The sequence below is a fragment of the Ranitomeya variabilis genome, chromosome 4 (genome assembly GCF_051348905.1).
Source record: "Ranitomeya variabilis isolate aRanVar5 chromosome 4, aRanVar5.hap1, whole genome shotgun sequence".
NCBI lineage: Eukaryota > Metazoa > Chordata > Amphibia > Anura > Dendrobatidae > Ranitomeya > Ranitomeya variabilis.
The window spans coordinates 650,924,442-650,948,665 of NC_135235.1; the positions used below are offsets into that span (position 1 = coordinate 650,924,442).

Sequence of the window (24,224 nt, forward strand, 5' to 3'; positions counted from 1 at the left end):
AGGCAGGGCCGGTTTTAGGCAAAGTGGGGCCCTAGGCAAAGTTTAAAATGGGTCCCCAAATGCTAACATATTGCACATCACACAGAAGCCTTTCTGTTGTATTTACGTGCGCTGAGTTCAGGCCGCTAAACGAGTTTGATCGACAATACTGAAGTTGTTCAACGCTTGTTTCCCGGCCTCTTTCCACCAGCTGAGGAATAATGATGAGACAGAACGATCATTCACTAATAGATCACCATACAGTATCATGTTTTCAGCAGCACATCTACAGTTTACACTGGCAATGTGCTGCTGACAACAAGGCTTTTTGTTCCAGCAAAAACAATCCGAATATGCAGCATTTTACTTGTTTAGTAAAATACACCCCATAGTCCTCCATATATTATAATGTGCTCCATAGTCCTCCATATAGTATAATACACTCCCTATAGTCCTCCATATATTAAAATACACTGCTCAGTCCTCCACATAGTATAATACACTCCTCATAGTCCTCCATATAGCATAATACAATCCTCATAGTCCTCCATATAGCATAATACAATCCTCATAGTGCTCCATATAGTATAATGCACCGCCACAGTCATCCATGTAGTACAATTCACTTCCCATAGTATAATGCACCCCATAGTTCTTCATATAGTATAACGTATTCCCCATAGTCCTCGATACAGTATAATGCAGCCCACATATAGTATAATGCAGCCACCCCAGAGTATAATGCAGCCACCCCAGAGTATAATGCAGCCACCCCAGAGTATAATGCAGCCACCCCACAGAGTATAATGCAGCCACCCCAGAGTATGTAACCCCCATAGAATATAATACAGCCCACCTCCCCATAATATATAATGTAGCCCCCCATAGAATATAATGCAGCCCCCCATAGTATATAACGCAGCCTCCCCCATAGAATATAATATACCCCCACAATAGTATATAACACAGCCACATAGTACATAACATGGCCTCCCCCATAGAATATAATATACTCCCCATAGTATATAGCAAAGCCCGCATATTATATAGCACAAACCGCATAGTATACAGCACAGCCTGCATACTATAGCACAGCTCGCGTAGTAGATAACACAGCCCACACAGCAGTATTCAGCACAGACCACACAGTAGTATACAGCACAGACCACACAGTAGTATACAGCACAGCCCACGTAGAAGTATACAGCACAGTCCACACAGTAGTATACAGCACAGCCCACAGAGTAATATATACAGCACAGCCCACAAAGTAATATATACAGCACAGCCCACAAAGTAATATATACAGCACAGCCCACAGAGAACTATATACAGCACAGCCCACAGAGAACTATATACAGCACAGCCCACAGAGAACTATATAAAGCACAGCCCAGAGTACTATATACAGCACAGCCCAGAGTACTATATAAAGCACAGCCCAGAGAGTACTATATACAGCACAGCCCAGAGAGTACTATATACAGCACAGCCCAGAGTGTACTATATACAGCACAGCCCACAGAGTACTATATACAGCACAGCCCACAGAGTACTATATACAGCACAGCCCACAGAGTACTATATACAGCACAGCCCACAGAGTACTATATACAGCACAGCCCACAGAGTACTATATACAGCACAGCCCACAGAGAACTATATACAGCCCACAGTAGTATACAGCACAGAGCACAGCCCACAGAGAACTATATACAGCCCACAGTAGTATACAGCACAGAGCACAGCCCACAGAGAACTATATACAGCACAGAGCACAGCCCACAGAGAACTATATACAGCCCACAGTAGCATACAGCACAGAGCACAGCCCACAGATAACTATATACAGCCCACAGCAGTATACAGCACAGAGCACAGCCCACAGAGAACTATATACAGCCCACAGTAGTATACAGCACAGAGCACAGCCCACAGAGAGCTATATATAGCACAGAGCACACAGTAGTATACAGCACAGAGCACAGCCCACAGAGAGCTATATACAGCCCACAGCAGTATACAGCACAGAGCACAGCCCACAGAGAACTATATACAGCCCACAGCAGTATACAGCACAGAGCACAGCCCACAGAGAACTATATACAGCCCACAGCAGTATACAGCACAGAGCACAGCCCACAGAGAACTATATACAGCCCACAGTGGTATACAGCACAGAGCACAGCCCACAGAGTACTATATACAGCCCACAGTAGTATACAGCACAGAGCACAGCCCACAGAGAGCTATATACAGCCCACAGCAGTATACAGCACAGAGCACAGCCCACAGAGAACTATATATAGCACAGAGCACACAGTAGTATACAGCACAGAGCACAGCCCACAGAGAGCTATATACAGCCCACAGCAGTATACAGCACAGAGCACAGCCCACAGATAACTATATACAGCCCACAGTAGTATACAGCACAGAGCACAGCCCACAGAGAGCTATATACAGCCCACAGTAGTATACAGCACAGAGCACAGCCCACAGAGAACTATATACAGCCCACAGTGGTATACAGCACAGAGCACAGCCCACAGAGAGCTATATAAAGCCCACAGTAGTATACAGCACAGAGCACAGCCCACAGAGAACTATATGCAGCCCACAGTAGTATACAGCACAGAGCACAGCCCACAGAGAACTATATACAGCCCACAGTGGTATACAGCACAGAGCACAGCCCACAGAGAGCTATATACAGCCTACAGCAGTATACAGCACAGAGCACAGCCCACAGAGAACTATATACAGCCCACAGCAGTATACAGCACAGAGCACAGCCCACAGAGAACTATATACAGCCCACAGTAGTATACAGCACAGAGCACAGCCCACAGAGAACTATATACAGCCCACAGTGGTATACAGCACAGAGCACAGCCCACAGAGAACTATATACAGCCCACAGCAGTATACAGCACAGAGCACAGCCCACAGAGAACTATATACAGCCCACAGCAGTATACAGCACAGAGCACAGCCCACAGAGAACTATATACAGCCCACAGTAGTACACAGCACAGAGCACAGCCCACAGAGAACTATATATAGCACAGAGCACACAGTAGTATACAGCACAGAGCACAGCCCACAGAGAACTATATACAGCCCACAGCAGTATACAGCACAGAGCACAGCCCACAGAGAACTATATACAGCCCACAGTAGTATACAGCACAGAGCACAGCCCACAGAGAACTATATACAGCCCACAGCAGTATACAGCACAGAGCACAGCCCACAGAGAACTATATACAGCCCACAGCAGTATACAGCACAGAGCACAGCCCACAGAGAACTATATACAGCCCACATCTCTTCTCTTCCTCCCCTCACCTCCTCCGAGAATGACCCCACAGTCCAGAAAAAAAAAAACTCTCCTCACCTCTCCTCGTGCCCAGCGTTGCTTCCTGGTTCCTGCTCCTGTCTCAGCAGCTGCAGTCTGCCCGGGACACAGCAGGTGCGCGATGATATGACATCATCGCGCACCCGCAGTGTCAGAGGCAGAGCGGGGAATGATGGGAGAGGAGCGTCTGTAGACGCTCTCTCCTCCATCATTGCATTCAACTGTACCGGCGTCTATACGCCGGTATAGTTGAATGCGACGGCGGGGGCGGCGGATTGAGCGGCCCACCACTGGCACCGGCCCTTCTGGCATTTGCCAGAAGTGCCCTATGGCCAGTCCGGCCCTGGCGGGGCTTTATACAGTGTGCTGGAGTAGGTGGGGGACTGTGGTGGGGTATTATAAAGTCTGCTGGGGGGAGGTGAGGGACTGTGGCGGAGCATTATACAGTGTGCTGGGGGAGGTGGGGGACTGTGGTGGGGCATTATACAGTGTGGGGGACTGTGGTGGGGCATTATACAGTGTGGGGGACTGTGAGAAGCATCATGCTGTTTGTGGAGGGCACTCGGGGCATTATACTATGTGAGGATAAATGTTGGAAGTATCATACCGTGTGTATTGTACACTGGTTTCATCATACTCTGATAAAGACTGCCGGGGCAGTTTTAGGAGCCATGAAATGAGTAGCACGCTATGGTAGAACTAGTGAGCTTCACTAGCAGAATATTTCTGAGTGGGCACATACTGTATAAAGGACTGGGCGAGGTTCAGGAAGGGGCTTACTGTAAAATAGAAATTACGGCCCTCTTTCCTATCATTCTGAGTGATTTAGGAGATTTCAGTCACAGTGAAACCCTTTATAGAGCGTCATAGTAACCACCTGACTCCCCCCCTCCATGGGACTGATCACATGGCTGTGACCTCATCACAGGTCCTGTGCGCACAGAACAGCCATATATGTGGTGTGCGGCTCTGCAGGTGGAGGTAGGTGCTGGAGATTCCCCATTACTGGGCGGGGGGCAGTAACCCCTCCATTCTCGGAGATGGTGCCCCCTGCCCACAGCACAGCAGAGTCCTGCATACACTCGAGGCCCCTGATCATGTGACCCCTGACTCCTCCCCTCCTGTGACCCCCTGACTCCTCCCCTCCTGTGACCTCATCACAGGTCCTGTGCGCCCAGAACAGCCATATATGTGTATAGGAGGTGAGTATAACATTTATTTTTATTTTTATTACTCAATGTATGTTGTAAAAACCCAACACCAATGGTGGAATTGCAGTTGTTTTGTCTTTTCTTTGCATTTTGATTTTTTTTTTTTCAATTTTTCAAATTTGATAATAAATGATCTCATTATAAACTACAACTTGTGTTATAGGAAAGAGGGGAGGAAAAAACTGAAGCTCAAAAATGACATTCTTTTTGGGAGCAGTGGTCTGACGATTGTACCTTATTTTATATCAGCTTGGTGGGAAATTTACCGTCCATCGGCTGATTTAGCACGTTTGCAGCCAGGTATGTTTTTTTTTCTGAAATTCTCAGCGGAAATACAGTTTGAGATCCACCTCCACAGCCAGAGATGAGACTATTCTGGTACTGCCTTGGCCAGCTATTCCCAGCTCTGCTACAGTTGATTGACAGGTCTCTACCATACCAAGGAAATCTGTCAATCACCCAGAATGACACAGGAAAGCACCAAAGTATATTTAAAGATACATACCTGCCAGGCTCTGATTCATATTGTTCACAGTTTAGCAACATGAAACAGATGACAGGTTCCCTTTAAATCACTTATCACAATGATCTTAGTCTGCACTTTGCACTTAACTAGTTGCTACTGCCACCTGCTGCTTAACACTGTTTATTCATAGCTGTTATGTTTTAACCTACGATAAAATGTATCTATTATTCAATCAAGCATTCAATTTTATGACGTTAACCTAGAATCATAGAATTGTTAGAATGTTAGCGGTCATCATGTCCAACCAACTGCTCAATGCAGGATTCACTAAACCTTCGCAGACAGATGTCTGTCCAGCCTCTGTTTGATGACTTCCATTGAAGAAGAATTCACCACCGGTTGTGGATTTTTTTCACCTATCCCACTGAAGCCCTTGTCCCCTGTAAAAAAAAAAAAGGAAATAAGAAACAACCATACTACTCACCTTACCCCTATTCCATGGGCTTCCATTGTCACTTGTAAAAAAAAAAAACAACTGAAAATAAACAATATTATGCACTTTACACCTATTCCATTGAAGCCATTGTCTCCTGTAAAACAACCCTGTAAATAAGAAGCAACCATAATAATCACCTTATCCCTAATTAATTGAAGCCCTTGTCCCCTGTAAAAAAGCATGAAAATAAGAAACAACCATAATAATCACCTTATGCCTAATCCAATAAAGCCCATGTCCCATGTAAAAAAATAACAAAAATAATAAACATATCCGAAGTGCTAGTTTACTATCAGCTTGGTATGTAGTTTTTTTTTACCAGCTGTCGATTTCAGTTTAACATTGTTGGCCTTCTTACACGTACTCCTCAGTGGTAGTGCGCATACATCTAGTTCTCACCCCAGGCATATGATCCAGGCCATTACCCAAAGGAGAGTACTCTACAGCTAGGCGCTGTCATGGTTAGGACATGGTTAATGTCCTGTTCTCTCAGGGTTAATATGGTTGGCCTCTCTATTAAGATGGGAGGGGTATTTATACTCACTCCTAGCTGGGTTTCTTTGTCAGCTATGCATTCTGCTTCAGTCTGTGTGCTTGACCCCTGGAGTGTGTGGCCGGTTTGCACTGTGTTTATCTTGCTCTCCGTATGTTACTCTGTTTGCTATTCTTGATTTCTGACCTCTGGCTTTGCTTCTGACAATCCCCTGTCTCTTCCCTTTGGTACCTCGTGATCTCCTGGCTCCGATCTTTGCTTGTTTGGTAACTCTAGTGTTTATCCCTTCTGTTCCCTGGCGTCTGGCTCTGCCCCCTGACCTCCTCTCACTCTGTCACATGTCTAAGGTCCTGTCGGTTACCAGGTTAGTACCCGGCATTTAGCTCAGCTCCTTTGCTGTTGTGTGTGGCTCTCCCTGCAGCATTAATACCCGGGAGCCGTGACAGGTCCATCTGTTCTAGTGATGAAAAATTTCAGGCTGACAGTTCCATCATTAGTAACTGACTATTGAATTGAGTTTGCAACAGTCAGTGTTAATGTGCGTTCAAAGTCACCATGAATGCACCTCGCAGCAATTAATCAAATAAAGGGGTTGTCCACTACTGGGACAACCCCTTCTTAAACTAAATGTTCAGCCCTAATAAAAAAAAAATAGAATACCTGAACATGGTGATTTATCCAATGTTTTCTTCATTGGTTGCTTGTCCTATTAGGGGGGAAATTGTCTGAAACCACTGGCATTAAAGGAGTCACATTAGATCCTCTTGTTAGAGACCAAACATGGAATGAACTATAAGGATGATCTATTCTATATTAGACTGAACGTCAGGAATCACGCTCGTTATTGTATCATTTAATATGGATTTCAGTTTCCTTTTTGTTCCCTTAACTTAAAAAAACCTAAAAAAATATATTGCTTTTTTTATATTGATTTTTTTTTGCTTGTGTCAGGCTATATACTATTCACCTACAGTAATCAGGGGAGTGGGATAAAAGCTGACTTATGGATTTTTAGTACATTGTTTCTCCTGCTCGTTATGCTGGATTCGACCCTGTGTCTCTCTCTCTCTCTCTTAATTTCTGTGTCAGGTGCGGCCCCCACTGGTTGCCAATTACAGCAATGGATGAGTCTATACTACTAGTGTGAACAGCCCTAACCTTCTCTATCTCCCCCACCTTTTTCATTGATAGGCCAAAATATAAAACCTGTATGCTATCATTAATTTTTTTGTATTATATATATATTTTTTATATACTGACATTTTATATGCCATTATGTACTGACCTATCATTATGACCAGGTCATTACGAGTTCATAGACACCAAACATGTCTAGGTTATTTTTTTATCTAAGTAGTGAAAAAAAATTCCATTGTTTGTAAAAAAAATAAATAAATAAAAAAAAAAAATTGCACCATTTTCCAATACCCGTAGCGTCTCCATTTTTCATGATCTGGGGTTGGGTGAGGGCTTATTTTTTGTGTACTTGGCTGTCGTTTTTAATTATACAATTTTGATGCAGATACAGTGCCTTGCGAAAGTATTCGGCCCACTGGAACTTTTTAACTTTTACAGCTTCATCAGGAGAAAAATAAAAAAGTTTTAGCTCTCAGTATAAAGCGATGCAAAAATAATTAATTTTTCCATAAAATAGTTTTTGTGTAAAAACGACAAAATATAAAAAAGATATACAGTGCCTTGTGAAAGTATTCGGCCTCCTGGAACTTTTCAACCTTTTCCCACATATCATGTTTCAAACATAAAGATACCAAATGTAAATTTTTGGTGAAGAATCAACAACAAGTGGAACACAATTGTGAAGTCGAACAAAATTTATTGGTTATTTTACATTTTTGTGGAAATTCAAAAACTGAGAAGTGGGGCGTACAATATTATTCGGCCCCTTTAACTTAATACTTTGTTGCGCCACCTTTTGCTGCGATTACAGCTGCAAGTCACTTGGGGTATGTCTCTATCAGTTTTGTACATCGAGAGACTAAAATTCTTGCCCATTCTTCCTTGGCAAACTGCTCGAGCTCAGTGAGGTTTGATGGAGATCGTTTGTGAAAAGCAGTTTTCAGCTCTTTCCACAGACTCTCGATTGGATTGAGGTCTGGACTTTGACTTAGCCATTCTAACACCTGGATACGTTTATTTGTGAACCATTCCATTGCAGATTTTGCTTTATGTTTGAGATCATTGTCTTGGAAGACAAATCTCCGTCCCAGTCTCAGGTCTTTTGCAAACTCCAACAGGTTTTCTTCAAGAATCGTCCTGTATTTGGCTCCATCCATCTTCCCATCAATTTTAACCATCTTGCCTGTCTCTGCTGAAGAAAAGCAGGCCCAAACCATGATGCTGCCACCACCATGTTTGACAGTGGGGATGGTGTGTTCAGGGTGATGAGCTGTGTTGCCTTTACGCCAAACCTATCGTTTGGCATTGTTGCCAAAAAGTTCGATTTTGATTTCATCTGACCAGAGCACCTTCTTCCACATGTTTGGTGTGTCTCCCAGGTGGCTTGTTGCAAACTTTAGATGACACTTTTTATGGATATCTTTGAGAAATGGCTTTCTTCTTGCCACTCTTCCATAAAGGCCACATTTGTGCAGCGTACGACTTATTGTTGTCCTATGGACAGACTGTCCCACCTCAGCTGTAGATCTCTGCAGTTCATCCAGAATGATCATGGGCCTCTTGGCTGCATCTCTGATCAGTCTTCTCCTTGTTTGAGATGAAAGTTTAGAGGAACGGCTGGGTCTTGGTAGATTTGCAGTGGTATGATACTCCTTCCATTTCAATATGATCTCTTGCACAGTGCTCCTTGGGATCTTTAAAGTTTTGGAAATCATTTTGTATCCAAATCCGGCTTTAAACTTCTCCTCAACAGTATCACAGACCTGCCTGTTGTGTTCCTTGGTCTTCATGATGCTCTCTGTGCTTCAAACAGAACCCTGAGACTATCACAGAGCAGGTGCATTTATACGGAGACTTGATTACACACAGGTGGATTATATTTATCATCATTAGGCATTTAGGACAACATTGGATCATTCAGAGATCCACAATGAACTTCTGGAGTGAGTTTGCTTCACTGAAAGTAAAGGGGCCGAATAATATTGCACGCCCCACTTTTCAGTTTTTGAATTTCCACAAAAATGTTAAATAACCAATACATTTCGTTCATCTTCAGAATTGTGTTCCACTTCTTCAACAAAAATTTACATTACATAAATTCCACAAGTAGCACAGGAGACCGGCGGCAATGACGCCTGCGCACCTCTATCACAGTGGGATCCATCAGGTGGGCATCATACATATTCAATAATGATGTACAGCGTGCGATAGAGCATGTGCAGTTAGCCTGATAAGCAAGCGGGACAGCAGGACCTTAGGGACACGTGTCCATTACCGGGCATACGCATAAGAAATACACAGAAGACTGGCGGTGATAGTACCTGCTCATCCGTACCAAAGTTAACTCCATCAGTCGTGCAGTAAATATGCCTATCAGTAGTGTGCATGTCATGCGCTTGCGCAACAGTACTAATGCAATGAGCGCTGCAAAGATTTTGCACAATTTGCATAGCTGAGCGATGTTTAATAGAAAACAAAAAAGCAAAGCGTATTCTGCGCCCGCGCAATAGAGGCTATTAAACTAATTGAGAGAATTGCGCACCAGAAGAAAAAATAAAATATCAGAAGCCATTGTCGGATTATATTATAGCAAAGTATTAGAAATACCAATAATGCAGCATATAGACATACATGTACAAAAAAGGAATCTTATTGTTAAATGCCGGTCATACAAAGGCCTAGGAAATATAAAATGTCCAGACCATAATAAGAGAACTATTTCACTCCATTCCTTCAGTTCCTCCTTTGTGGTCATGATGCTCATGGACCTAAATGGAGTGAAATAGTTCTCTTGTTATGGTCTGGACATTTTATATTTCCTAGGCCTTTATATGACCGGCATTTAACAATAAGATTACTTTTTTGTACATGCAAGATTGCCTTGCGCAGGCGTGTACTCCGGAGAACACAGCATGAACTTCAATCCAATATTGCGGCCAGCATGCAGCCAGCGGGTAAGGAAAGGGTGAATCAAACACCCGAAAACCCCGCCCATATGACCGCAAACCTGTCCCGCCAAATTCAGGTGACAGGTTCCCTTTAAACATTCACTTTTTTTTTGCATATATTTCAATGGATGAGGATGATCACGTGATCGCAAGGTTCTTTTTACCTGTACCTCTCTGAGTATGCTCTATCTCAACATACAGGTCCTTTTATATTGCATCTAAGGATCACATTTTGCGTACCTAGGATATAGGGGTAAGAATGATTATTTACTCAGTAACCTTAACAACGTCATGCATTGGTATTGCCAGATGGTCTCTCACACCTGCCTGATTGACAATTTACTCAGTTACTTTAAATATAGTAAGGAAGCCATGCTGTGTGGCGATACGTGTGGGGTTTCTCCCCCTCCTCTATGATGTGACCGGGTTACTCTCTTTCTCCAGGATCCAACAGGTCTTATGCAGCCTTACTCTTTCTTTTCCCTCCTTTAACCCTCTGTTTATTTCTCAGAGGGTCACTTATCTTTTTTGACCATCTGTCAGGATTACTGAACTGCTCTAAAGGTACCTTCACACTGAACAACTTTCCAACGAGAACGACAACGATCCGTGACGTTGCAGCGTCCTGGATAGCGATATCGTTGAGTTTGACACGCAGCAGCAATCTGGATCCCGCTGTGATATCGTTGGTCGGAGCTAGAAGGCCAGCACCTTATTTCGTCGCTGATCACCCGCTGTCATCGCTGGATTGGTGTGTGTGACACCGATCCAACGATGTGTTCACTTGTAACCAGGGTAAATATCGGGTTACTAAGTGCAGGGCCGCGCTTAGTAACCCGATATTTACCCTGGTTACCATTGTAAAAGTAAAAAAAAAACACTACATACTCACCTTCTGATGTCTGTCACGTCCCCCGGCGTCCACAGGGTTACGCGCTGCTGCTGAGAGCTTCCTGCACTGACTGAATGTGTCAGCGCCGGCAGCAGCAGTGACGTCACCGCTGTGCTCTGCTTTACGGTCGGCCGGCGCTGACATATTCAGTGCAGGGAAGCCGCCGGCGGGGGACGTGACAGACATCAGAAGGTGAGTATGTAGTGTTTTTTTTTACTTTTACAATGGTAACCAGGGTAAATATCGGGTTACTAAGCGCGGCCCTGCGCTTAGTAACCCGATGTTTACCCTGGTTACCCGGATGCTGCAGGGGGACTTCAGCATCGTTGAAGACAGTTTCAACAATGCCGAAGTCGTTCCCCTGATCGTTGGTCGCTGGAGAGAGCTGTCTGTGTGACAGCTCCCCAGCGACCACACAACGACTTACCAACGATCGCATCGCTGGTCGTGATCGTTGGTAAGTCGTTTAGTGTAACGGTACCTTTAGGAGGGTTATAAGCTTTATTTACTTAATCATTATTAGTATTTTGTGAGTCTGCAGGCCTTATCCTGCTGAGTCATTTTTGTCTTTGGTACCACGATTGGATTTTGTCATCACATTTGCTGCTATCTGTTAATTTGCAGGATTTACCCTGGTGAGCCTCATCAGCTCTGGTTACCATCCTGAGTAGCCTAGTGTGTTTTATCATAACACACTCCTCGTGCACATAGTGGAGGAAGGTCTCTTTGTGTGTGCGGGGCACTTACAAGGCCCTCCACACTGTTGTTCACTTGTTAACCTTGTGGTTTTTTAATTGTTTTTAACTTGTTTGTGGCTTGTCTAACTTTAGTTGTCTTAATAAAATACGGTAATATTGTTATTTGTTATATTGTTTGTGGTGATCCTTACCTTTTACACTCTACTTTCTTCTCTGTGGTCACACACATGTCAGCAGTTCAAAACAGCTGATATGTCCCAGGAAAGATGTGAGCTCACCGCCGGAGCCCATATCAAAGGGCGGGAGTCCGAGATCGGCGTACTATTACACCCGATGTCGGTAAGGGGTTAATCATGTCCAATATGTTATCACTTCATAATTAGTGATGGGTGAGCCTGTGGGTGTTCAGAGGGTTCAGCCAAACATCTGTAAAAAATTTCAGTACCTGAACCTGGACCCCATTCAAATGAATGGGGGACCCCGAATATCCATTGTTTGTTGTGCTGTTATCTGGGCGACCGCGCAGCAATCATGCGCTCTAATCGGAAGAAAGATCATTACTGCTAGTCAGAGAGCTGCAGTTCCCACATCAGATGACCGCGTGAGCCAGCAACTGTGACCGGCGATAAAAGGTTACCGCCGGTCACAGGCATTGGCTGATGAAAGTATTGGGGCTCATACTCACTTGCGCGAAACTCGGATGAGTCTCGCATGGCCATACCCAGCACTGCACCTGGCACAGAGGATCGGAGCATGCGGCTGCGTGTATTCCTATGTTGCCGCATGCTCCGATTTGAGTGCTGGCTGCAGCGCCGGGTATAACATGCGAGACTCATGTGAGTTTCGCGCAAGTGAGTATGAGCCCTTACTCTCATCACCATATACCTGCTGATAGCAGCAAAAGCAGGTGAACCTGATGAGAGTATTCATCAGCCGGTGACTGTGCCATAAATAAATTTTAAAAAATGTTTAGGGTCAAGCCAGGCAAAACTCACAGCTGGGGGCTGTAACCCTCAGCTGTCAGCTACAGCAAGGCTGGTTATCAAGAATAGAGGGGTCCCCACACTGTTTTTTAATTATATAAATAATTTAAAAAAAAAAGCATTTTTCACAACCAGCCTTGCTAAAGCAGACAGCTGGGGGCTGGTATTCTCAGACTGGTAAGGGGCCATGATAATAGTCCCCCCAGCCTAAAAATATCAGCTGCCCCAGAAAATGCGCATCTAATGCTTACCCCGGCTCTTCCCACTTGCCCTGATGCGATGGTAAGTGGGGTTTTAGTTGTGGTATTGATGTCAGCTGTTTTATGGACGATGACATCAAGCCCAGGGGTTAGTCATGGAGAGGTATCTATAAGACACCCTCATTATTATCCTCATAGTTACATTGTAAAAGAAAAAACACAGCCAGAATAAAATCCTATAAGTGAAATAATGACATATTTGAAATAAAAAAGCACAATTATACTCACCTTTACACCTAATCCACTGTTGCCCATGTCCCCTGTATAAGAATAAAAAGAATTATACTTACCTTTACGCCTAATCCATTGAAGTCATTGTCACCTGTAAAAGAATAACAATAATATTCAACCATATGTTAGGTGTTGAGTTCCCGCCACTGCACATGGGGAATCTCGCACCATGTCCTCTGTGGTCTCCCATTCTTCCCCAGCCGCAGTGGAGTCTGCTCAGCAGAGACATCGGTCCCAGCATCTGGCTCAAGCTGATACTGTGCGTCTGGTTACAGCTGCCATCCCAGGTTCAGCCTTTGTAACCAGCGAGCTGACGTTCCAGGGACATACCCTGCTTTTCATCTACTGAGCATGCCCATGGGACGACCTCTCATTGGAGATCAGAGGTCACATGCCCAGGTCCTGTAGCAGCTCTGATTGGACCACCAGGAAGGTCCTGGAAGGTTGCGACTATAAAAGGTTCGCATGGCCGCTCGGCCACGCACTAGTATAGACTTGACTATGTATGTGTGTGCTGAAAGATTGATACTGATGAATGCTCCAAATTGATCCCCATCCCTTTGGTTGTTGTCTGGGTATTAGGGTGAGTGGAGCAAGCAGTCAGCACCTTATAATGGCTTCTCAGCTACATTAACACTACTGGTCAGTTTAGGGTGGGAATTCCCACTTGATCTCAGCATCTGACTCAGGGCGTCCTCAGGCGCGGGCTCAAAAGCCACCGAGGATCAGAGCGAGATCAATCACCAGCATAGTGGGGGTGAATTTCAGGGATCCCACTAGCGTCCATCTGTTGCATCCTGTGACTGTTAACAGGGCACAGCGTTTCCTTTGTTTCTCTGCATCTCTGTGAAGCAACAGAGTTCGCTTCACTTCATACCGGGTGACGGAACCCGTGTTTTTTCTGGCGTAGTACCGCCATATAGTGCCGCCATTACCTAGCAGCAGGTTCCATCTCTGCATGGTGGACCCCGGGCTGCGAACGCACCTTATTACTATCTTTATAATTATTTGGTTAATTCTGCCAGCCCTAACACCGTATTCCTCACCCCGTGTCCAATGTTAAGATAATCCATACTGTCCCACGAAGATCTGGATGATTTGGATAGTGGTAACATCAGTGATGCGACTACTATCTATGCCAGCCAGCTCACACTTAGACAGGAGCGTAATCGCGCGTCTGCATTGTGTAGCGCTGAGCTCCCGTGAGAAAGGTCATTGGTGTTCGTAGTAGATGAACCCCGGTCACGTCACTTATGGCACCGCTCGCTGTTTGAGAAAAACACCAGACCTCACTCACCACACCTTGTATTTGTACCAACCCGTATGAAGCAAGTGTCCTGACACTTCCAGCCCCGGGACTGCAAATCGGGTTGGATAACGTATTATTATAATAGGATACCAAGGAGGCACGTTCTCTTATAGACTGTTTATGTCACAGCAACTTCAACATTGATTGCAGTGGGATCCCAGTATTTACGACTCTTACCATACGGTGGATGACAGTGGTAATATCTTATACATGCTGGCATCACCTTTGTGGCCAGTGATTGGGTGTAGCATTCATGTGAAGATGCCTTGTGCTCTGACCTCAAACATAAAAGATCTGCCTAATGATCTGTGTACACCAAAGGGAGAAAATACAACTTCTGCAATTTATATCTCTTGATATGTTCTCCTCATTATCTCCAGTAATTGTATTATTACATGAGGTCTTTATAATGTTACATCATCATCTTCTCCCCATTCAGGTCCCTACAATATCAGATCTTTTCAGTGGAGATATTCTATATAAGAGAATTTTCCTGGTTGACCCATCAAGGATGGATAGGGACAGGGACAAGATGGCGAAGAGGATATTACACCTCACCCTAGAGATCCTCTTCTGGCTTACTGGAAAGGTGAGAGATTCTGATGTTGTCATATTACATCATTCTTATCTATGGGAATAACAGATAGACAGAACTGGAGAGGTGAGGACTCTGGGAATGTCTGTAGTGAGATTTATTAATGTGTCTCTCCATAACCAGGATTACACAGTAGTGAAGAAGACCTCTAGTGAGCGCTGTCAGAACCCTGTGTCTGAGGGATGGGGAAGACCCCTGAGCCCAATCACGGAGGCTCCACCTCACCCCCTGATACATGAGGACATCAATGACCAGAAGATCCTAGAACTCACCTACAAAATGATTGAGCTGCTGACTGGAGAGGTGACACTGCTGGGAATGCTGGGACATTATACAGTAATGCTATGAAGGGATTGGGGGGGTGACGTTATCATTGTATGTGTCAGGTTCCTATAAGGAGTCAGGATGTCGCCATCTATTTCTCCATGGAGGAGTGGGAGTATTTAGAAGGACACAAAGATCTGTACAAGGATGCCATGATGGAGGTTCCCCAGCTCCTCACATCACCAGGTAATAGACAGGACTAAATACACACGGCCTATAATTATCTGTATGTAAAGAATAAATTCAGTCCCTGTATGTTTTTCCTCCAGTTGTATCCAGTAAGAGGACAACAACAGAGAGATGTCCCCGTCCTCTTCTTCCATGGGACTGTAAACAAGAAAATGGCAATGTTCCTCAGGTACCTTTTTTTTCGGACCATAAGACGCACTGGACCATAAGATACACCTAGGTTTTAGACGAACAAATTGTTAAAAAAATTGAAGTGAAAAAAGTGGTCAATTCTGTACTTAATATCCCCTTCTCCTGGTATATATGGTCCCCTCATCCCTATCCTGGTATACATGGCCCCCTCATCCATACCCTGGTATGCATGGCCCCCTCTTCCCTATCTTGGTATGTATGGCCCTCTCATCCCTATCCTGGTATGCATGGTCCCATCATCCCTATCCTGGTATGCCTGGTTTCATCATTCCTATCCTGGTATGCATGGCCCCATCATTCTTATCCTGTATTCTTGGCCCCCTCATCACTATCCTGGCAGCATGTTGTTCTGATGCCAGCAGCTTATTTATGTTTGGAAGCAGTGCATGGCAGTGATGTCATACACTGGTTACAAGCCGAGGACAGCTACCAGAATACTCGCTGCTCTCCACGCTGGGAGTATGTGTGTGGAGGGCAGTTAATATTCATTGCTCTTTAATAGCGGGCACAGTTAGCCGCAGACACTGGCTTCCTGCAGCTGATGGACGATCATGTGTGCCCGCTGCTAAAGGGAATGAATATTCACTGCATTACACGCCCATGGGAGTGAAATGCAGTGAATATTCTTTTCTCTTCAGCAGCGGGCACAGGAGTTAGCCGACTCCAGCCTCCCGTGATCCACTGCTCCGCCGACACCGCTCCCCCACCTCCCCACCACAGCCAGAGCAGGTACATCCAGATTATAAGATGCACCCCCATTTTCCTCCACATTTTTAGAGGAAAAAAAAGTGCATCTTATAAAATGGAGAGAAGGTGTCATAAGATCTCCCCTATGATGTGTAGACAACTGTGAAGGTTTTGTGCTCAGTCTTGTTTTATCCACCAGTATTATATGTTTTATACTTGTGTAATGAGAACGGTGGAGATGGCAGGATTAGATCTGATCATAGATGTGACTTCTCCATCTGTCTGTGACTTTTACAATATTTGTTTCAGGGTAAAGATCTGACACATATTAATACTACAGAGACATATGTGAGGGGTGATGAGCGGTGTAAAGAGGAGATTCCTACAGATAACAGCACAGGTGAGTAGTAACCACTAAATGTAGAGACGTAACAGAATCTTCTTGAGCTGCTAAAATTGTACTAGTTTTTATGTTCAATCTGTTTTTATTAAAGGTCAATTTTAACAAATAAGAAAGCAGCAATGAGAAAGTATTACATTATAAACAGTTTGGCCATTCAGGACCAACATAAAATAGAGAGGTAAATGTCCTACATAGAAGAAGTAGGCAGAAATAACATTTCCAGTTATGAAGTTTTCAGCCATAAACAGAACAAGAGGAAGCCTTTAAAGGGATTGTCCACCACCAGGACAACCCCTTCTCAAACTAAATGTTTGGACCCAGTAAAATAATAAAGCCTATACTCACCTTCCATACAACACCATTCCAGCGCTGTCGGCACTTTGTCTCCCCTGGGCTGTGATGCGGTGTTGTGACACGTGATGCCCGGCGCCCAGTCAGTGCTGACGTCACTGTCTCCGCCTTAGGACAAGCTGAACATGAAAAGGAAGTAGGGGAACAGCTGCTGCCCGGACTTCTTCTTGTTCAGTTTGTTCGACGGTGGAGACAGTGATGCCAGCGCTGATTGGGCATCGGGCATCACGTGTCATTTCATCGCATCCACTATGACCGCGACTGCCAACACTGTGGGGACGGCATCGTCACGGGAGGTGAGTATGGGCTTTATTATTTTATTGGGGTTGAACATTTAGTTTAAGAAGGGGTTGTTCTAGTAGTGTACAACACCTTTAAAAAAGTTCAGACAAGAAAAGGAAAATGTAAAGAGCAGGGAGGGAAGCAGGCAGAAAGGATGCAATAACCCAGCATACAGCACAGCAAACAGCACCAACGCAGGTCCGGCTTTGCAGTAGTTTTTGATGCACTTTTTGGGGTCAAAGTGAATTTTAAAAGTAATGGGATATATTAATGAGGACTCGTAAATATCCCTCCTGCTTGGTTCAACTTCTATCTCAGCCATGAAAAACCTCAACAAAGTGCAGTGGAATTCTTTCCTAAAAGTGAAATCGCACTATTAGTTAGAGCTCTCATGCTGCTTTGCTGCCATCTCACATAAAACGGGGTGAGGCAAATTATGGACATCTGAAGCTGCAGAGTGGAGGAGGAGACAAAAAAAGGGTCAGGATATGAGGGCTGCCTCACAGATGCTGCACAGGGCACCACAGTTTGTCTCCATAGGCGGTATTATTAATTTCGGGGGCAAAAAGAACGGAACTGTTTTTGGGGAGCTCAAAGGCGGCATTATTATTTGGTGATGGACACCAGGGCTGTGGATTCGGACTTGTGGAGTCGCAGTCTGTATAAACTGGACCGACTGCGACTACTAAAATATATAATAAATTGGGTACAGTAGTATAATGCAGGATGGGCTGTAATTGTTTTCATAAGAATTTTGAAAGTTATGAAATGTCCTAGAAATGTCTGTTCTGTTCCTGATCTAAGGATCTCGGCTTTTCGTTGAGATGAATCTGTGCTTCACTTTATGCACATGCTCAGTAGTGATGAAGTGCTGTGGAGTCATAGTGGAGATGATTCTGTGCTGCATTTTATGCACATGCTCAGTAGTGACCAGTGCTGTGGAGTCGTAGTGATGATGAATCTGTGCTGCACTTTATGTACATGTCAGTAGTGGCCATTGCTGTGGAGATAAATCTGTGCTGCACTTTATGTACATGCTCAGTAGTGACCAGTGCTGTGGAGTCGTGGTGGAGATGAATCTGTGCTGCACTTTATGTACATGCTCAGTAGTGACCAGTGCTGTAGCGTCGAAGTGGAGATGAATCTGTGCTGCACTTTATGTACATGCTCAGTAGTGACTAGGGCGGTGGAGTCGTAGTGGAGATGAATCTGTGCTGCACTTTATGTACATGCTCAGTAGTGAGGCAGTGCTGTGGAGTCTTGGATGAGATGAATCTGTGCTGCACTTTATGTACATGCTCAGTAGTGACCAGTGCTGTGGAGTCGTAGTGGAGATGAATCTGTGCTGCACTTTATGTACATGCTCAGTAGTAACCGGTGCTGTGGAGTCGTGGAGATGAATCTGTGCTGCTCAGTAGTGACCAGTGCTGTGGAGTCATAGTGGAGATGAATCTGTGCTACACTTTATGTACATGCTCAGTAGTGAGGCAGTGCTGTGGAGTCTTGGATGAGATGAATCTGTGCTGCACTTTATGTACATGCTCAGTAGTGACCAGTGCTGTGGAGTCGTAGTGGAGATGAATCTGTGCTGCACTTTATGTACATGCTCTGTAGTGACCGATGCTGTGGAGTCGTAGTGGAGATGAATCTGTGCTGCTCTGTAGTGACCAGTGCTGTGGAGTCGTAGTGGAGATGAATCTGTGCTGCACTTTATGTACATGCTCAGTAGTGAGGCAGTGCTGTGGAGTCTTGGATGAGATGAATCAGTGCTGCACTTTATGTACATGCTCAGTAGTGACCAGTGCTGTGGAGTCGTAGTGGAGATGAATCTGTGCTGCACTTTATGTACATGCTCAGTAGTGACCAGTGCTGTGGAGTCGTAGTGGAGATGAATCTGTGCTGCACTTTATGTACATGCTCAGTAGTGACCGATGCTGTGGAGTTGTAGTGGAGATGAATCTGTGCTGCTCAGTAGTGACCAGTGCTGTGGAGTCGTAGTGGAGATGAATCTGTGCTGCACTTTATGTACATGCTCAGTAGTGAGGCAGTGCTGTGGAGTCTTAGATGAGATGAATCTGTGCTGCACTTTATGTACATGCTCAATAGTGACCAGTGCTGTGGAGTCGTAGTGGAGATGAATCTGTGCTGCATAAGTACATGCTCAGTAGTGACCGATGCTGTGGAGTAATAGTGGAGATGAATCTGTGCTGCTCTCTAGTGACCAGTGCTCTGGAGTCATAGTGGAGATGAATCTGTGCTGCACTTTATGTACATGCTCAGTAGTGAGGCAGTGCTGTGGAGTCTTAGATGAGATGAATCTGTGCTGCACTTTATGTACATGCTCAGAAGCGAACAGTGCTGTGGAGTCGTAGTGGAGATGAATATGTGCTGCACTTTATGTACATGCTCAGTAGTGACCAGTGCTGTGGAGTCGTAGTGGAGATGAATCTGTGCTGCACTTTATGTACATGCTCAGTAGTGAGGCAGTGCTGTGGAGTCTTAGATGAGATGAATCTGTGCTGCACTTTATGTACATGCTCAATAGTGACCAGTGCTGTGGAGTCGTAGTGGAGATGAATCTGTGCTGCACTTTATGTACATGCTCAGTAGTGACCGATGCTGTGGAGTAATAGTGGAGATGAATCTGTGCTGCTCTCTAGTGACCAGTGCTCTGGAGTCATAGTGGAGATGAATCTGTGCTGCACTTTATGTACATGCTCAGTAGCGACCAGTGCTGTGGAGTCGTAGTGGAGATGAATATGTGCTGCACTTTATGTACATGCTCAGTAGTGACCAGTGCCGTAGAGTCGTAGTGGAGATGAATCTGCGCTGCACTTTATGTACATGCTCAGTAGTGACCGATGCTGTGGAGTCGTAGTGGAGATGAATCTGTGCTGCTCTGTAGTGACCAGTGCTGTGGAGTCATAGTGGAGATGAATCTGTGCTGTTCTTTATGTACATGCTCAGTAGTGACCGATGCTGTGGAGTCGTAGTGGAGATGAATCTGTGCTGCTCTGTAGTGACCAGTGCTGTAGAGTCTTAGATGAGATGAATCTGTGCTGCACTTTATGTACATGCTCAGTAGTGACCAGTGCTGTGGAGTCGTAGTTGAGATGAATCTGTGCTGCACCTTATGTACATGCTCATTAGTGACCAGTGCAGTGGAGTCGTAGTGGAGATGAATCTGTGCTGCATTTTATGTACATGCTCAGTAGTGACCAGTGCTGTGGAGTCATAGTGGAGATGAATCTGTGCTGCACTTTATGTACATGCTCTGTAGTGACCAGTGCTGTGGAGTCATAGTGGAGATGAATCTGTGCTGCAGTTTATGCACATGCTCAGTAGTGAGGCAGGGCTGTGTGGGGTCAGAGTCGTTAATCGGAGTCAGTGAAATTGATGTGTCATACGCTTACCTATTTCACAGCCCCTTACATTGGACACAATAGGGGAGTTATTGCTGTGTCAGAGCAATTTTACTTTGTGACCAACAAAGCACTAGTGCACTCTTTTGTAGCCCACAAAATGGGGCACTCTTACTGTTTTGGGGATACTGAGAGGGCTATTGAGAAAAAAGAATTTGTAGCTGGAAGAAGGCTTTGTGGTGGTCTGGGCTGGATAGAGATGAAAATGGAAAGCAAAAGAACAGAGAACTTGGCACCTGTGAGTCACTGGATGTGAATGTACTGTATACACTTTTCATTTTAGTGTCTAGAACTAGTTTGTGGCCACTATTTGGTGACTAAGATGATGCACACAGCCGTGATGTGGGATCTAAGATCACTTTTTTGGCATTCTTCCTATGCTTTTTTTGCCATTTGTCATAGGCTGTTTCTGATATACAGATTTTATAGTGCGGGGGGTAAAACACATCGATCCAGTTATCTCTGCTCCAGGCTTGTGCACTTTAATCTAACAAAGCTTGCACATCATAGGGATAAATTAAATCTCCCTAGCCATACCAATGGTATATTTTCATCAAAAACTTAAACTTTAATTTATTTTCAGATGCACTCAGACCATGATTTATCAAGTTGAGCAATATTCAATCCAGTCTTGAAGAGGGAGCATGTTGATGTATTTAAGAGACACTTGCCTCTATGTGTCTCAACGCAAATATTACTCCAGTCAGGAACTGGAGTAAAATTTCCGGCTTGAGGAACCCCAGAGCTAGTCATGCATTAGATGAGCTGTTATGTCAAGCCCCTACACTTTGGCGTAGCTTGTTGTAAGTGAAATGAAAATGCCAAAAGTCCCAACAATTTTTTAAACTTTTCAACACCATTTATTCCAGAATTGTGGCATAAGCCCTTTGATGAATTGGAGTCTCTGTGTTTTTGATCATTGTCACAACATTTGCAAACCACACAATCTGATATTTCTACAAATAAACTATTTGATACGAAGGACTCCGTTACAGACTGGTTGTAGTCAGTGGTGTTAGAGTGACGTTATGTGTGTGTATTTTGGTGGGGAAGAACTTGGAGCTAAAATTTTGCATGAGAAACCTGGGTGCCAATTTCACTCTGCTCGTGCATCAAAGTCATGGTTTCTAATTACATTACCAATTTACCAGACTTCTCCTGTCTACCCTGCTCTGTGCTAAAGTCTATGCAGTTGTCAGGGATTTTGTGAGATGGACACCACCTAATAGCAGTAAGTCACAGGTCTCTTTATGATTCTCTACCAAATTTTTCACTATAAAATGTTGGTTATAAACATAGACTCTGACATAGAAGTGAAAAATTGCAGGTCAGTCTGCTGGTCTTACTCTGAGGTCTCCTCTTTTGATTTTGATCACTTCCAAAATAGTCCGTTACTAATTGAATTTTACTACATACCTTGCAATTTCTATTGAACTTTTCTAGTATAATAAAATCAGTTCTATTTTGGCAGATGACTGTACCAGAAAATCAGGAGGAAATGGAATGTCTTCAGATTGTAAAGGTGATGATTGTGGTATCATACAAGATACAAACGAAGAGAAAGCAATTGTACAAAATATACCATGCACACTTCACAGCAAAGATTTATCTGGTCCTCTAAAACATGTCCTACCTTATGATTCTTCACAGACTTTTAAGCAATGTAGGAATCCCAAAATGGGTTATGATCACCAAAAAACTTATATAGAGAAAAAAACATATTCTTTTTTAGATTGTGGCAAACATTACAGCGTCAAATCAAATCTTGTTAAAACTGAGAATATTCATACAGGGGAGAAGTCAGTTTCATATTCGAAATGTAGGAAATGTTATACCGGTAAACTAAATCTTGTTACGTGTCAGAGAATTTATGGAGTGCTGAAGCCATTTTCATGTTCAGAATGTGGTAAATGTTATAAACGTAAATCAGATCTTGTCAGACATCAGAAAAGTCACACAGGAGAGAAGCCATTTTCATGTTCACAATGTGTAAAATGTTTCTACCAGAAATCAGATCTTGTTAGACACCGAAGGAGTCACATAGCGGCAAAAGCATTTTCTTGTTTAGAGTGTGGAAAATGTTTTAAGGAAAAATACAGTCTAATTACACATCAGAAAATTCACACAGGGGAGAAACCATTTTCATGTTCAGAATGTGGGAAACGTTTTAGCGCTCAATCTTTTTTTGTTAAACATCAGAGAATTCACACAAGGGAGAAAAAATTTTCATGTTCAGAATGTGGTAAATGTTTTGGGCACAAATCGCATTTTGTTAGACATCTGAGCATTCACAATGGGTTGAAACCATTTTCATGTTCAGATTGTGGAAAATGTTTTAACCATAAATCCTATCTTGAAAGACATAAGAAAATTCACACTGGGGAGAAGCCATACTCTTGTTCAGAATGTGGAAAATGTTTTAATAATAAATCATATCTTGTTAGTCATGAAAGAAGCCACACTGGGGAGAAACCATATTCATGTTCTGAATGTGGAAAATGTTTTAGTTTTAAATATGCTTTTGTTGTACATCATAGAACTCACACTGGGGAGAAGCCATATTTATGTTCAGAATGTGGGAAATGTTTTCGCATTAAATCCACTCTTGTTGAACATCAGAGAATACACACAGGGGTGAAGCCATATTCCTGTTCAGAATGTGGTAATTGTTTTATTAGGAAATCAGATCTTCTTAAACATCAGAGAAGTCACACTGAGAAGAAAGCTTTTTAATATATAAAAGGAAATATTATAGCATTAAGACAAATCTTGCCAGACATCAGATAAGGGGTCAAGTCAGGTTTGTATTTATAAATCATTTTTACGTATACATTTAGAGAAAAAAATCAAACAATAAAGGATTGTGGAGAAGCTATTTTTATGTTCGAAATTTGGAAAATAACAAAATATTGAACAAAATCATATCCTGTTACACATCAGGAAATTCACCCATTTTCGAGTTCAGAAAGTGGAAATAATTTTAACCAAAGTTCTTGTTGCCCATACAAAACACAGAGAAAAGAAGCCATATTCAGTTTTCAGAATTTTAAAAAAGTTTTACCCACAATAAATATAATAGTAGAACTCCCCAGAGAAATTGTTGTTAACTTTTTGCTTCATTTTTTTGGGACAAATAGTATAAAAAAATTGTACAAATACAGTCAAAGTAAATCTCCATGTGATAAACTAGAAAGGGAAAGCAATTCGGAGAACTGTATTATGACTAATAAGTACAGATGGGTAGATTGCTTCACGCAACCCAGGCCTATAATCCAGGTGAGAGCTCTCTGGTCATGGACAAGAGCTAAGTGAATT

General features: G+C 43.6%; 2 protein-coding genes across 2 annotated transcripts in view; both read left to right on the forward strand.

Annotated features, from left to right (window-relative positions):
* The first annotated feature begins 4,691 nt into the window (after positions 1 to 4,691).
* LOC143766170 (oocyte zinc finger protein XlCOF7.1-like) overlaps positions 4,692 to 24,224 on the forward strand; it is a 235,386-nt gene continuing 215,853 nt past the window's right edge. Inside the window, exons 1-6 of the mRNA XM_077253637.1 lie at positions 4,692 to 4,851; positions 14,904 to 15,053; positions 15,183 to 15,362; positions 15,446 to 15,569; positions 15,653 to 15,741; positions 16,761 to 16,851. Coding sequence (XP_077109752.1) covers positions 14,976 to 15,053; positions 15,183 to 15,362; positions 15,446 to 15,569; positions 15,653 to 15,741; positions 16,761 to 16,851 — 562 coding nt within the window. The 5' untranslated portion in view covers positions 4,692 to 4,851; positions 14,904 to 14,975. The remainder of the gene's footprint in view (positions 4,852 to 14,903; positions 15,054 to 15,182; positions 15,363 to 15,445; positions 15,570 to 15,652; positions 15,742 to 16,760; positions 16,852 to 24,224) is intronic.
* LOC143767043 (uncharacterized) overlaps positions 17,457 to 24,224 on the forward strand; it is a 75,425-nt gene continuing 68,657 nt past the window's right edge. The window contains exons 1-2 of the mRNA XM_077255065.1: positions 17,457 to 17,501; positions 22,353 to 23,639. Of these exons, the coding sequence (XP_077111180.1) occupies positions 17,457 to 17,501; positions 22,353 to 23,639 (1,332 nt within the window). The remainder of the gene's footprint in view (positions 17,502 to 22,352; positions 23,640 to 24,224) is intronic.